Here is a 15,137-nt window from a genome sequence, read left to right as displayed (position 1 = left end):
TTCAACACATCACCTTTCAACATATCTAAACAAATGTAAATGACTCAGAGATGGCCAGGATGTCACTTTCTGTTTCTGAGGCCGGTTTTACTATTTTCAACATATGAGACATAAAGCATGATGGGAAATGCAGTTGTAAGCAAATAATCAACAAGAGGGTTGCGTGTTGTGACAATTAGCAATGGAAGTTACAGTCAGCATTACAATTTATCCCAAAGGTGTTCAGTGGGGTTGAGTTCAGGGCTCTGTGGAGGCCAACCTTGTACAACCATGTTTTCATGGGTCTTGCTTTGTACACAGGGGCTGAAACAGATTTGGGCCCCATATAAATACTTATAGCTGCCTTACCAGCCTTTATATTTTTTCTCTTTCTCTTGAAATTATAAGAAGAAAAAAACATGGCTTGTCATGTAACCAAGAAACCAGAAAATGTAAAGTCCTCCAACTCTTCTGTGGTGGAAAACAAAGAGATGACATTGGAGGGTCCTTCTATAAACGTTAAATAAACATATTGTTACAGAAGCTTTACCATATCGACAATTAGATTTAATTGTATAATATTTCACTTTTCTTTGTAATATAAAAACAGGCTTTTAAAATACTTTTGCCATACAAGTCCCTGTGAATACAAAGTTACTATAGAAAAGATAACATTTCAGAAAGTGCATATTAATATAAACCTGTGATTTGAATTACAGCCTGTGCTGTTATCATGGCTGCTGTAATAGAAAATGAATCAACAGCACTGTGGTGCCAGTTGAACAGGGGTGCAAAAAATAGTACAGTTTAACCCACATACATTTTTATACAATACTGCCATGTAGTGGTATAAAACCATAGTGGATTCTAAACTATCCAAACTTTTTATATATATTTTAATAATAATAATAATAATAATAATAATAATAATAATAATAATTTAATTGAATTCATTTTTCTGTGATTGCATTTGTTGTTTTTATTTTCGCTTTATCTTAATTACTACTTGTCCTGTACTTCATTTTGCATTATAGCGTACTATCTTTGGCTGGATTACAGGATAAATAAAGGTTATGGTTGTATCAGTGACTGTACTTATTGAAACTTGGCTTCAAACCTCATTTGAAAGTAAACTCAGTTTCTCTCATTTATGGACAACAAATTTTAACGTTTAATGCAGAGTATGTTAAACTTACATTAGTGTCAGAGGTGGTAAAAGTACCCCAATTCTTTCCTCAAGTCAAACAGCAATTACTCATCAAAATAAATACTCTGGTAAAAGTTTGTATTCTTCACTCATGTTAAAGTAGCAATGTATACACTCTTTACTTTACAAAGCTAAGGCTTACAGCAGCTTTATATTTAAAATCTCTCAAATATTAGGTAGCATGAATGCAAACTAGCTGAATGCTAATTGCTAGCTAACATTTGAGAGAACAGAAATTAGCCAAGCTTAACTAAAACAGCTTGATTCCTCATCTCTCAAATGTTAGCTAGCATGATAATAACCCTGACAATATAAACCTAAATGCTAGTAGTTAGCTGTCAATACACTGCCTTGAAAAATGTGTAGTAGCAGAAAGATTGCAGTATTACTTGCGGTCACGTCTGTTACAGTTTAGATTTGTTAGGAATTTAGATCGACTCCTTGAAGCTGACTGGTGCTAAAACCTCATCACTTCAAAAATCTTTGATGATAGAGAAATGTAGCGTATGATGTAGTGTTTGAAAATGTAATGCGTACTAATGTAGAGATTTAAGTAGATATGTAGAAATAGACTACACAGTAACAACGTAATTATACTTTGTTACTTCCCACCTCCATTTATTATATCTCACCCTGACTCTCCTTTCCCAGAAAATCTAAATTCATCAGTTTTGGTAACCATAAGTCTTGGTCTTCTTTTTTACAGATACAGTTAAATTTATATAGCGCTTTTCTAGACACTATAAGCGCTTTGCAATGCATGGGGGAAATCTCCTCAACCACCACTACCTGGATGATGCGACGGCAGCCATGGTGCCCCAGAACGCCCACCACACACCAACTATTTTTCGTTTTAAACTGAAGGGTTTTCAATAATGTCTGGATTTTGAGAATCGAATACAGTTTGCTATTTTATCTCACTCTTTCTCTTCTTTATCAGGTCTCCATATGGCTCTGCAGGTGCTGGGCATCACGCTGTCTATGATCGGCCTGGCAGGTACCATCATCATATGCGCCCTGCCTATGTGGAAGGTGACGGCGTTTGTGGGCACCAACATCGTGGTGGCGCAGGTCTTCTGGGAGGGCCTGTGGATGACCTGCGTGTATGAGCGCACGGGCCAGATGCAGTGCAAGCTGTACGACGCTCTGCTCGATCTGGACCCAACACTGCAGGCCTCGCGTGGCCTTGTTGTCACTACCATGGCACTTGCGTGTCTTGGGTTCCTCATCTTCCTGCTGGGGGCCGAGTGCACCAACTGTCTCAGCAATCCACGGGCCAAGGCTAGGATCGTCGTGGCGTCTGGGATCACTTTCATGCTCTCGGGACTTGGCACCGCAATTCCCGTTTCCTGGACGGCTGACACCATCATCAGGGACTTCCATAACCCTGTAGTGCATGAGGCGCTGAAGAGAGAGATGGGTGCTGCCATATATGTAGGCTGGGTGACAGCAGGATTCTTGTTTGTTGGAGGGGCAATTCTCTGCACCAGCTGCCCACCAGAGAGGGTCAAGCACTTCTCCAGGCTTATGGCAACAAAATCAGGCAACCAAAGCAGCTATGCACTTAAAAACTATGTGTGAGTTGAAGACATGACCAGTTCATCACTGAGGTGAATGTGCCACCATGTTACAAAAGGGTATTCTTACAATTTGCATTTTTTCAGATCTAAAAATAATTTGTTTTCTGTCATGTACAATAATCAATTTGGTTGAAATCTTAGTCAGAGTTTAACTTATTTGTTTTTTACACTTATGCCTTTTGAATATGATGTACAGTATCTCACAAAAGTGAGTACACCCCTCACATTTTTGTAAATATTTGACTATATCTTTTCGTGTGACAACACTGAAGAAATTACACTTTGCTACAATGTAAAGTAGTGAGTGTACAGCTTGTGTAACAGTGTAAATTTGCTGTCCCCTCAAAATAACTCAACACACAGCCATTAATGTCTAAACCGCTGGAAACAAAAGTGAGTACAACCCTAAGTTAAAATGTCCAAATTGGGCCCAATTAGCCATTTTCCCTCCCCGGTGTCATGTGACTTGTTAGTGTTACAAGGTCTCAGGTGTGAATGGGGAACAGGTGTATTAAATTTGGTGTCATCGCTCTCACACTCCTTCATACTGGTCACTGGAAGTTCAACATGGCACCTCATGGCCATGAACTCTCTGAGGATCTGAAAAAAAGAATTATTGCTCTATATAAAGATGGCCTAGGCTAGAAGAAGATTGCCAAGACCCTGACACTGAGCTGCAGCACAGTGGCCAAGACCATACAGTGGTTTAACAGGACAGGTTCCACTCAGAACAGGCCTTGCCATGGTCGACCAAAGAAGTTGAGTGCACGTGCTCAGTGTCATATCCAGAGGTTGTCTTTGGGAAATAGACATATGAGTTTTTAGACATAATAGACATAAATTTACAATGATAACGACCACTGCCTTGCTAAAGAAACTGAGGGTGAAGGTGATGGACTAAACCCTATTGAGCATCTGTGGGGCATCCTCAAATGGAAGGTGGAGGAGCACAAGGTCTCTAACATCCACCAGCTCCGTGCTGTCATCATGGAGGAGTGGAAGAGGACTCCAGTGGTAACATGTGAAGCTCTGGTGAACTCCATGCCCAAGAGGGTTAAGGCAGTGCTGGAAAATAATGGTGGCCTCACTTTTGGGTATATTCACCCAAAAGGGGTGTACTCACTTTTGTTGCCAGCGGTTTAGACATTAATGGCTGTGTGTTGAGTTATTTTGAGGGGATGGCAAATTTACACTGTTATACAAGCTGTACACTCACTACTTTACATTGTAGCAAAGGGTCATTTCTTCAGGGTTGTCATATGAAAAGATATAATCAAATATTTACAAAAATGTGAGGGGTGTACTCACTTTTGTGAGATACTGTATATAAGATAACTTAGAATTGTGTGAGGGTCCCTAAAATGTTCTACTCTGTCTAAAATTACATTTTACAAATTAAAAGGCATTAAAAAAATTTTTTAATTTATTGAAGGTGACACATTGGCTTAGTGGTTAGCACATTTGCCTCGCACGTTTGGGGTTCAAATCCCACCTCAGCCCTATGTGTACGAGGCTTGCATGTTCTCCCCCTGCTTTGGGGTTTCCTCCCCAGTCCAAAGACGTGCATTGTAGGCTGATTGCCATTTCCAAATTGTCCGTAATGCGTGTGCGATTGTGCCCTGCGATGGGTTGGCACCCCATCCAGGGTGTCCCCTGAGATCCCTGGGATAGGCTCCAGTCTCCCAGAGAATAAGTGTTACAGAAAATGGATGGAAAGTCATTTAATGGTCCTAAATGGTTAATCTGGTGTTATTTTTTATGTTATGGCTGCATGTTTAATTACACAGGGACAAGTTCATATGGCGAATGATGTACATAGAATTAAAAATGACTAGAATACAGTACTGTGTTGAAACTTGTGTCCACCAGTGACTATACTCTGCCACAGAGCTAGTTTTAAATCACAATTTGAAGTCTTTTTTTTTTGTAGAATAAACTTGAATTCATGTCCTTACATGTGAATTAGTTTAAAGTCCTGTTAGATATGGTATATCAGTACAAATTTGTGTGGCATTGAAAAAGTATTAAAAAGGCATTATGTTTCATTTTAAGGTACAGTATGCTGACAATCAGTTTTTTCTTACACATATTAAAAAACAAGTTTACTCAATTTATAGTCATTGCATTGTTTATAATAAAGTATGAAAAAGTGTTCTTCGTTAGCTACTTCTCTGTACACACCTTTAAGATGTGTCTGTGTTCCTATTTAAATAAAATTTGCTTCCATACAACAAGCTTTTCATACTTCTTGGTGTCGTTGGACTTTGAAAGCGTTGTTGTGTGTCAGCTCACAAAAGAGGTCAAGAGAGAGGAGGCTGTTGATTTCACACAGTGACATCATTGTTTTAGCCTCGAGGCGAAATAAAAAAAAAAAAAGAGAGAGAGAGAAGAGCCACTGAAAATGTTTTGAAACCATGGATAAAAAAAAACAGCAGTGAATACTCTGTGGTCTCCACACCCTCAGCTGGAATGCAGATAGCCCGGTTTGCTCCCGAAGTGAGCTCGTGGTTTCTCTTTGTTCCTCACAGAAACTAATCATGGAGAGGTGGCACAAGTGGTTCGAGTTGGCCAGTGTCTGTGTGGCCATCTCTGGCTGGATTTGTGCCATCTTCACCAGGACCCTGCCCGTGTGGATCGTGACAGGAGCCGTCGATAATTCCACAGATACTCTGTCATTGTACTGGGACGGAATCTGGTTGAACTGGCAGGAACCGAGGATAGGAGACTTGCATTGCCACTTCTATCAGTCGCTTTTGTCCCTGGCTGGGCGCTTTAACTCCTGGAAAGTGTCCGTTAATGTTTTGCTTGGAGTGGGAGTTATTCCCATAGTGCTCTACATAGTGGCCATGACCATGTTCTCTCAGAAGGAGCGAATCAAGGCAGCAGCTGGATTTGTTTTCGTTTTATCCGGGCTGCTGATGCTGGTGATTATGAGCTGGATCACTCATGCCACAAACAGTGATTTGGACACATCCATTTCTTTGAAAAGGGACTGGGGAGCAGCTTTATATTCTGGGTGGACTGGAACAGTGTTGTTTCTGATTGGAGGAGGAGTGCTGAGTACTTGGTGGTTTAAAACAGCTCCAGGGCCACAGCAACAAATAATAACGCCACAAGCAGCAGCAATACCAGAAGCTGAGGATCCGCTCTTTGCAAGGCATCATGCTGCATTCATTCCAAGTCCATACAGGCAAACCACAAGACCTATTTGAAAATAACTCTCGCTAAATTCATCATACTGTAAAATTTGCAGTGCACTGCTGACTTCTTGTTGTACATTTGAGACTTTGTTTGAATCGACTGAAACCCTGATAGAACACTACATCCTGATTATCCATTTCAGAGAGCTTTAAGGTTTGGAACTTTTAAGTCTCAGTCTTACGTTTCATTATTCACAGTAACAGCGTTCAATATTTCTAAGTCTGTTCAAACATGTTCCTGAATATACAATTTTTTACATTGTTAATTCTATAACTTATTACTGTAATACAGCCTCCTCGATGCTGTACGTAGTTTACTGTATGTAGTTTACTAGTAAGTGACGTGCATAGAAGTGAGACGTGATTTACATTCATTTTTATTTGCACATTTTGTACATTGTTATGATGATTTTGTAAGCTTTGTTGTAAGTCAGATATATGGCACAAATCTGAGAAAACAAACGATACCAAGTGGACACTGAAACTTTTAGATGGGTGCAGGGGAAAATCTTGTAATATTTATTTTCTGCTGGTTGTGAGGTGAACTGCAAACCTGAAGCCTTCCTGTTCTTCCCAACTGACCTTACCCTTACTGCTGAAACTTTGCATATCTCCCGACTTGCCTTTCAAAGAAAAGCTGAGGCATTCTGTTCCAGCTGAGGGGTGGGGCTAACTTCTGGGCCATAAAAATGTAAACAAAAACCTGAAATGAAGAAACTCGCCGCATGGCAAACGTTTTGATGGGATCTTGGACATGAAATGAGTATTACAAACAATTTAAAATATTACAAACTGCACTTTTAAGTCAAGAGAGTAGTAGTAATGGGGGTATGGTGGAATAGGCACCTTCTGTCATTCCACCATTCTGTCGACTTCTGTCATTGGGATCAAGATTTACTTTGCTGCACTTTGCATGTGTACTCATATTTATTTTAATAAATCAATCTGTTGCCTGTCTTGCAGTCATACAAATCACTTCAATTTTCACAGAAAACAAACCTCTTAGTTTTGTGATTTGAGTTAGATTATTAATTTGCTCTGGATCAGTCATTTAGGAAGATTTACTGAAAGCTCAAACAGTAAATATGCCCAAACGACACTATTATAATTACTGGTCCATAAAAAAATAAAAAGATAATGAACTAGAAACTTCAACAAATGCTGCTTAAAGCTTCAGTAAGTCCAGTCCCCTGTTATATAAATCAACTAAAACAGTTTTGATACATAAAAGAGAGAAATAATTTAATGTGGAAGTAAGTAGTTAATGTGGTGAGCGGTGTGTAGAGGCGGATTCAGGACGGTTACTCGAATTTCTCCTCGCCTTCTTCCACATCTTTCAGGCTGAGAACCTCGACCGAACCTTTGCCTTTTGTTTCGCAGCGAATCAGCTCATCGATTTCCCGAAAGCAGCCCGGATCTATCAAGCAAACCTGTTGGGCAGGAACATGTATTTTAGTTGCATACTTGAAAGAAAAAACGCTTTAAGTCTACTCAGCAATTAAGGAAGATGTAAAACCTCTCACCATCTCCAGCTGATCATCGAAGTCTTCACTCTCCACCACCTTTAAGAGGGGTTTAAGCTTCTCTTTCAGCCTCTTCCCATCTTTGGCTGGCAGGATGAAGCGGAGTCGCATGTGAGCTCTCTGAATCTGGATGGATTCCTTCAACTGTTTGATCACTTCAAGTGCCTAAATGAGGAGAGAATCAACAGCGCTGAATGAAAATAATGCCTGTCATCCTTAATACTTTGGAGATTGTACAGTTATTAGATCTCTATCAGAAGTAAGTGTATAAATTGTGTGTAATAGGCATGCTACATGGAATGGGAATTATACTGGCCTGTGCTGCCTACACTTAACATTAAATCATAACAGAATAACATTTTTTAAATGTTTCAGCCCAGATAGTCAAATATCCTACTCACCTGCTGTTTTGTGCTCTTAGTGGCTTTGACAGAGTAGTGAATGTCCTTCATGGCTCTTTCTATTAGGCTCACTGTATAAGGGCGCTTTGTCTCCGGATTGACGCATTTCTCAGCCACAATCGTGGCGATGTCCCGGAACATCTGTTCTAGCTGAGAATGTCGCTCCTTATCAGACACCTGAAGTTCTCCTTTTGCTAAAATCTGAAACAGGAAAACCAATAATCACAACCCAGCATTCATACACACGCTGGATAAAACTGAAAAACTCAAATACCAGAGTTAATCTTATTTCACGGTGCAAAACTAAGTGGTGTTTTGACCCTGATCACAATTTTGGGCTTCCTCTATGAATTACAACCATACTGTATTAATTTTATGTTGTATATAGGGTACACTCACTGGACACTTTATTAGGAACGTGGTCATTGCTTATTCATGCAGGTAGCCAATCAGCCAAACATGTGGCAACAGTGCAAATGCATAAAATCATGCAGATACAGGTCAAGATTTTCTGATCGTTTTCACATAAAACATTAGAATAAGGTCTCTGACTGTGGCATGGTTGTTGGTGCCAAAAAGGCTGATTTGAGTATTTCAGAAAGAGCTGATTTCCTTGGGTGTTTTTTTTTTTTTTTTTTTTTTTTTTTTAAACACACACGTCTCTGGAGTTCACATAGTTCACAAACTCCAGTTAGTCCAGAATGCAGCTGCTAGAGTTCTAACTAGAACCAGAAGATATGACCACATCATCCCGATCTTATCCACACTGCATTGGCTCCCAGTGAAATCACGCATTAATTATAAAATACTATTATTGACTTAGAAAGCAATAAATGGTCTCGCGCCACAGTATCTAAGCGACCTTTTGGTTTTCTATGATCCACCACGCCTACTTAGATCAAAAGGTGCAGGCTATTTCACTGTACCTCAAATAGCGAAGGCTACAGCAGGGGGAAGTGCTTTCTCTTATAAAACCCCACAGTTATGGAATAGTCTTCCAATTAGTGTTCGGGACTCAGACACAGTCTCAGTGTTTAAGTCTAGGCTTAAAACGTATTTGTTTACTCAAGCCTACCATGAGTAGACTTTCTGTTATGCAAAGCACAATTTTAACAATCTCTTCTCTCCCTCTCTCCTTCTGCCGAGCCACACATGTTTTTATGGAGATACTAGAGATCCTGATGCTTTCTGCTCTCCGGACCTGCCTGATCCCTTCGGATGCCCTACCTCTGGATGGAGCTCTCATCAACTCCAATTCCAGATGGACATTCTCACTGTGGTTGCTGGGACTACGGTTGCATCTAAGGCCCCGGGACTGCAATTACAACATGCAGTTTTTCCCTCGGGTCTCCTTTGAACAGTGGACTAGTTCTACAAACAGACTTCATATTAGGTCTGCACAATTAATCGATTATCGATCGCGATTACGATTTTGACTGCCCACGATTACATGGACATGATCGACTGCGATATTGACGTTTAAAGTTCATCCTCCGCTCATAGAAAACTCCACTGCAGATCAAATCAAGCGCTTCCTACACTTACAGCCAATCAGCATAGAGCGGCATAGGGATGACATCATTTTGTAATGCCAAAACCCGGAAACAGGATTTTTAGCGCTTGAGCTGCTAGCTTCGATTCGGAAATTATGACACTAACATGTTGCTAAATGACACTATAGAGGTTGTCAGGGACATTAAACGTTATCATGCCAAAGAGGAAAAAACTTTGCAGATAAACTCAGGGCTCCACTGTGTGACCATTTCACTCACATTTGCGACTGAAAAGTATTTTGTGCGACTGTGAATAAATATTTACTTGCACCGGTGCGAGTGACCTGTTCGGAGTTGTGTAATACAATCAGAAAAACTACAGGAAGTCCAAAACGCATCTACACCACGCAACAGTCACTTTCACACTGCTTTTCATCTCCTCAGTCAACCAAACAAGTGTGGAAATACTGCAGAGAAGCCATTATGATGACAAGAGTAACTCTGTACATCATCTGCTTCAACTTCCTGATCTCACAAACTGCAACTGTGACCTGCTCGTGTGGACACAGCGGCGTCGGGCAGTGTAAATTAATAATAATGCTAACGCTACAAGGTGGGTTTAATTCAAACCTCTTTATTAAAAAATTTCCTCACGACTCATAATCAAGAGTAGCAACTGTACAGTCTGTGAACATACAGTACACTGTCTCTCTCCTTCTACGCCAACTCTACTAGAGCATTGACTTCATTTAAACTCAGGGTTGCCAGATATTCTGATTCAACCCCCTAAACTGTAGTGGTGAACCGATCTAAAAGGAACAACTGATAAAAAATTTTTTTTAAAAATAAAAATGTAAAGACAGAAAATGTGCTTAGTTATAAATAAATCATTTAATATATAAAAATTAGATATTATAATAACTTCATTAAATATAAATAAAATGAGAAAGGAAATAATGTTTAATTACTATGGGTTGCATTTAATATCAGTTTGACATTAAGCTTAGTAAGCTATTTCCTTAGAAAGCTATTAGCCTTTTTCCTAATATGGATAATTTTTTTGTTAATCTACTTTTAATTAGGACTCTTTATTGTTTAAGACATTTAAAAATAAATATTTTATGCTTGTTTATTTATCAATTAACCAAGTATTTCTCATTGCTATTATTTTAACTCAATTTACAGTGACCATGAGCAGAGAGCTTACATTTAACTCTATGACAGACCACCTGATTAAAGCTTAAACAAAAAAAGACTGGTATCTGGATCGGTATCAGCTGTAAAAAACCTGATCGGAGCGTCAGTAATGAACACCATTAAACTAAAGCGCTTTGCATCTGACGGGTAAATGAACTCACCAATCACATCCTATATGAGATTATTCAGATATATGCACAATATACACCGAGCGGTTCGAGAACTGACTCCAGCCCACAACCATGACAGTGGAAAATGTCTAATAGTGCAGCTTTAAATATATTTAAGAGGAGCAGACGTCATATACTGAACATTGATGTTTACTGTATTTGTTTACAAGGTGAACAGGTTAACGGTTGTTTTTTGCATACAGTCTGTAAAATTAACTGAAAATATTAGATTTAGTTCATCAGAAGGTAAATTAATTTGTTATGGCTCACACTATGTTCCTAAATTCTGTTATAATTGACCAGCTCAAGTTTTCTCAAGCCTACTTTTGTGTTTTATTGTGGCACATTAACATTACCATCTTAAAAATAATAATAATAAAAAAAACCCCTAAACTTCAACCGTGCTCAAAATTTTTTGACTGTGCTCCTAAATTTTTGTAATTGTAAAGAAATTGTTACCGTAGAGCCCTAAAACTGGTTCTCACAATTCCCCCCCAAAAAACATGGATGAATATTCATCCACAGAATAAATCCGTATTATGGAAAATGTTTTAAATAAAGTTTTGAAAAGTTGTCGGAAGCTTGGTGATGGTGACGTTGAAGTCGAGCGACCGTGGTGTAATTCGTTTATAGCGTACGGTTAACTTTTTATTTCTGCCGATTGTATTTAGGCTTCAAACTTCATAAAGGTGGTGTTGAATAATCCAAAAGCCTATGGGAAAATCCTATTGGGTTTTTGTTGAGGGAACCAGTGTGATGATAACTTCCGGGTTCCGGTACAAAATGACGTCATCCCTGAGTCACCACTCTATTGGGTGATTTTGGCTGCGTCTCTCCTCCTGTAAACACTGTTATTGACTTTTCTGCATACACCTGAATTGTTTTCATTTGGTTGCATATTGTTATATTTGATGCATATTTTCATTTGGTTGACAGCTTTTTTATTTTTACTTATCCTATATTTTGGGTACATTTTAATTTATATTTTGCTTCTACGAGATGATGCACTTTAAGGACCAGTCTAATTTCAAGCAAAGATTTGTACATTAGCCCTGCGATGGACTGGCACCCTGTCCAGGGTGTACCCCACCTTGTGACCGATGCTCCCTGGGATTGGCTCCAGGTTTCCCCGCAACCCTGAAGGAGTAAGCGGTAGAAGATGGATGGATGGATTTGTACATTAGCAGGAATGTAGCACTACATGGAGGTGAAAGCAGTGATCTGTTTATTTAAATGTGAAAGTACAATAAAAATGTTGTCCCTAAAATAATCGTGATAAATAATCGAGATCTCAATATTGATCAAAATAATCGGGATTATCATTTTAGCCATAATCGTGCAGCCCTACTTCATATTAAACCATAATGATCTGGTTCCTCTCAAGGTTTCTTCCTCTTAACATCTTAGGGAGTTTTTCCTCGCCACGGGCTTGCTCAATTGGGATAAATTCACACATTTAAAATCTGTATCCCATGTTTATATGTTTCTGTATAGTTGCTTTGAGAATGTCCATTGTAAAAAGCGCTATACAAATAAAACTGAATTGAATTGTAACTCAAATAATCACCAATTACAACAATGCTGAGCAGAAAAGCATCTCAGAACGCACAATACGTCAAACGTACAGAAAACCACATCAGGTTCCACTCCTTTCATCCAAGAACAGGAATCTGAGGCTACAGTCTGCACAGACTCCGTCAAACTGGACAAGATCTGAGCTGATTAATTTGGATTTCAGACTGGTGTTGATGGTGGTATGATGGTGTGGGGAATGTTTTGTTGGCACAGGTCAGGCCTCTTAACACCAATTTATAGGTCTATCCGAGTGTTATTGCTGACCATGTGCATCTTTTTATGGCCAAGATTTACCCATGTGAATGATACAAATAAGCTATTTCAGACTGGTCCCAAGAGCATTACAGGGAGTTCAGTGTACTTCAATTAAAGTCACCAGATCTAAATCAAAACGTGCAGCAATAATTTGGTTCAGAATCTCAAAAGAATGGTGGGTGGGTTGCCATCCAGTATTAGTGTGGTATATAAAAAAAAATCTCTTTTCTCTTCTTGGTATTCAAACCGAGTATCAGCAAGATTCATATGTAAAACTTCAGAGGTGCAATTGCAGCTCGTGTTAAGACAATTTGTGTCTGGAGTTTTGTTAAATTCAATCTGATACCACTAGAGCATTTCAGATCAGTATTGGCCCAGATAGAAAACTCAATACTTCCTAGGTGAACATAAGCTTATAATAGACAATGAGAAGGCAAATAAAACAGCTTTGTTCCAAAATAGTTGTGATAAATGTGTGAAATCACAACACTGAGAAAAATAAATGCTGATGATTCATAATTTTTAGCCATAGTGAAGCCTATGGAAGTCCTAAGAGGCCATGCATTTTTCCCCTTTCTTCTTTTCTCGTAATCTTGACTTAATTTTCTTGTGACGCCGACATGATATAAAAGTTATTTTCTCATGAGCTCGACATAGCAAAAAGCTGTTTTCTCACATCATTTTTATCACGAGAAAATCTCGCACCTTGTGAATGGCACTAGTGTTACATGCACGCATCCCTCGCATTTACTCTGGCCAGCCGCAACCCGTTTAAACGGCGTCTTTCAAACATCATCCTACAGCCATGCAGACGTCCCTCAAGCTGGCTGGCAATGAAACTTGACTACTACACGTTCAGGGTCACTCTACTGTCTTTGATGATAAAGTTGTAGACCTGACAGCCACCTTCTCAAGTGCTGGACACTAACATGGAAGTTGTCACTCACTGACAGACAGAGCTGTTTCAGTTTGACTGAGTCCCTGATCAAAGTAAGAATGAATTTGTTCATCCATGATGCTGTGGGATTGCACTAAGCTTTTGCTGCTCCCAGAACAATAAAGAAACATGTTACGTTGAATACACAGAAAAATTATGTTGTGATCACGAGAAAACAACTATTTTGTTATGTCGTGATCACGAGAAAACAACTATTTTGTTATGTCGTGATCACAAGCAAACAAAAAAGAAAATAAATACGCATGGCCTCTTGGGCTTCCGTAGACGCCCTGCTACGCGCTTGCAAAACTCCGTCTTCCCTACTTCTATAAAGAAAGTGAATATTATACTTTTGTCTCGAAACATTTACCTGTTTGCATATTTCTGTTAAGTCATCTGTTCCAAATGCTTTTGACAGATCGTCCTTTTTCGCCACTTGGCCCTTTGACACATTTATAAACACTGTGGGGGTCTGGAGTACTTCATCCAGATCTTTCTCTCTAACGTGAAGCAAAACAGATTGGAACAACAAAGATGATAAATGAATTGATTCTCCCATCATTTTCTACACTACTCCACAGAGAACAGACAGAGCAAACACTGTAACGTTACTGTGTCATAACATCTATAACTTGTTTTAGATGTAGCTAGCTAGCTAGCTAGCTACAACTAGCAAGAAGGCTCTACTTACGCTCCCGATCTCCAGCTCATCACTTTATTTTTGTAACACGCTATTTCAAATCGTTTTCCTCCCCTTTTCATCCTCACGACCGCCACGTTTGTCAGGCGAATCTGATTTGTGGGTGTAAATATCGACATTTTGTCTGCTAGTATAAATGGGACACTACGCAAAGCGTGTTTTTCTTCTTCTTATGAGCGTTAAGTCGGTGATCCTGCGCCGTCTGGATAGCCACATCGCCCTCTAGTGGACTGGAAGTGTCAGTCAATAACACCGCCTTTTAATGATGTGTGCTTTACTTATATATATATATATATATATATATATATATATATATATATATATATATATATATATATATATATACATAAAAAACAACTATTATTAATGATAAGCAAATAAATTAAATTATTGTTAATATACATTATAAATATCAAAATATTAACGAATGCATTTTGTTAAAATATTAAGTGAAAATTCTACGTTCAACACCACCAAAGCTAATATTTACTTGTTTTATTAACTAATTATCTTATTAATAACTCATTACATCGTTTAGTGGATTTTATTTTTCACTTACTGGTGTCATTTGATTTCATTACTATGATATCCTATCCGGATTAACGTCTTTATTTCAGTAACAACATATTTCATGCGCATGAACTCCGAAAGTCTGCTTCTAACTACTAAGAAATAGCTTAAGAAAACTCTAATAGCACACACAAAAAAAACAAAGCTTCTGGAAAACTATGAGCCTACTCGTTGTATAGTAGTCCTATATGTATTATGTGTAAGTATTTATTTTACGCATTTTTCGTTTATTTGTGAGGACTCCGTGTGGGTTTGTTTATTTTTTAGTTACCAGTATTAACTCACCGGATATTACACTTTTTGTGTTTCCAATGACGTGTATTTTTTTTTCTTTTATTAACCATTTTGAA

At 38.7% G+C, this 15,137-nt stretch overlaps 3 protein-coding genes across 3 annotated transcripts; 2 read left to right on the top strand and 1 right to left on the bottom strand.

The window, feature by feature from the left end:
• Nucleotides 1-2,045: 2,045 nt before the first annotated feature.
• Nucleotides 2,046-3,006, top strand: cldnj (claudin j). The gene has a single exon (XM_053651485.1). It carries the CDS (start codon nt 2,135-2,137, stop codon nt 2,765-2,767), a length of 633 nt encoding a protein of 210 aa, XP_053507460.1. The 5' UTR covers nt 2,046-2,134; the 3' UTR covers nt 2,768-3,006.
• A 2,221-nt stretch (nt 3,007-5,227) lies between these two features.
• On the top strand, nt 5,228-6,261 carry LOC128624347 (claudin-4-like). The gene has a single exon (XM_053651928.1). It carries the CDS (start codon nt 5,304-5,306, stop codon nt 5,976-5,978), a length of 675 nt encoding a protein of 224 aa, XP_053507903.1. The 5' UTR covers nt 5,228-5,303; the 3' UTR covers nt 5,979-6,261.
• An 85-nt stretch (nt 6,262-6,346) lies between these two features.
• sbds (SBDS ribosome maturation factor) lies at nt 6,347-14,416 on the bottom strand. The gene is made up of 5 exons (XM_053651927.1): nt 14,209-14,416; nt 13,888-14,017; nt 7,891-8,091; nt 7,490-7,654; nt 6,347-7,396 (listed from the first exon to the last, which is right to left on the bottom strand). The coding sequence occupies exons 1-5, from the start codon at nt 14,334-14,336 to the stop codon at nt 7,268-7,270; spliced, it is 753 nt and encodes a 250-aa protein (XP_053507902.1). The 5' UTR covers nt 14,337-14,416; the 3' UTR covers nt 6,347-7,267.
• Nucleotides 14,417-15,137: the final 721 nt, after the last annotated feature.

Source organism: Ictalurus furcatus, chromosome 20 (genome assembly GCF_023375685.1).
Source record: "Ictalurus furcatus strain D&B chromosome 20, Billie_1.0, whole genome shotgun sequence".
NCBI classification, from domain to species: Eukaryota; Metazoa; Chordata; class Actinopteri; order Siluriformes; family Ictaluridae; genus Ictalurus; species Ictalurus furcatus.
Note: the sequence above shows the minus strand (reverse complement) of the source record. Positions and strands in the feature narration are given on the sequence as shown.

Excerpts from the sequence above, each read along its gene's own strand:
- sbds (XM_053651927.1), bottom strand. The coding sequence starts at position 14,336 with ATGTCGATATTTACACCCACAAATCAGATTCGCCTGACAAACGTGGCG. Across the intron at positions 8,092-13,887 it reads TAACAGAAATATGCAAACAG|ATTTTAGCAAAAGGAGAACT; the intron begins GTAAATGTTTCG and ends TTCCTGTTTCAG. Across the intron at positions 7,397-7,489 it reads TCGATGATCAGCTGGAGATG|GTTTGCTTGATAGATCCGGG; the intron begins GTGAGAGGTTTT and ends CCTGCCCAACAG.
- LOC128624347 (XM_053651928.1), top strand. The coding sequence starts at position 5,304 with ATGGAGAGGTGGCACAAGTGGTTCGAGTTGGCCAGTGTCTGTGTGGCC.
- cldnj (XM_053651485.1), top strand. The coding sequence starts at position 2,135 with ATGGCTCTGCAGGTGCTGGGCATCACGCTGTCTATGATCGGCCTGGCA.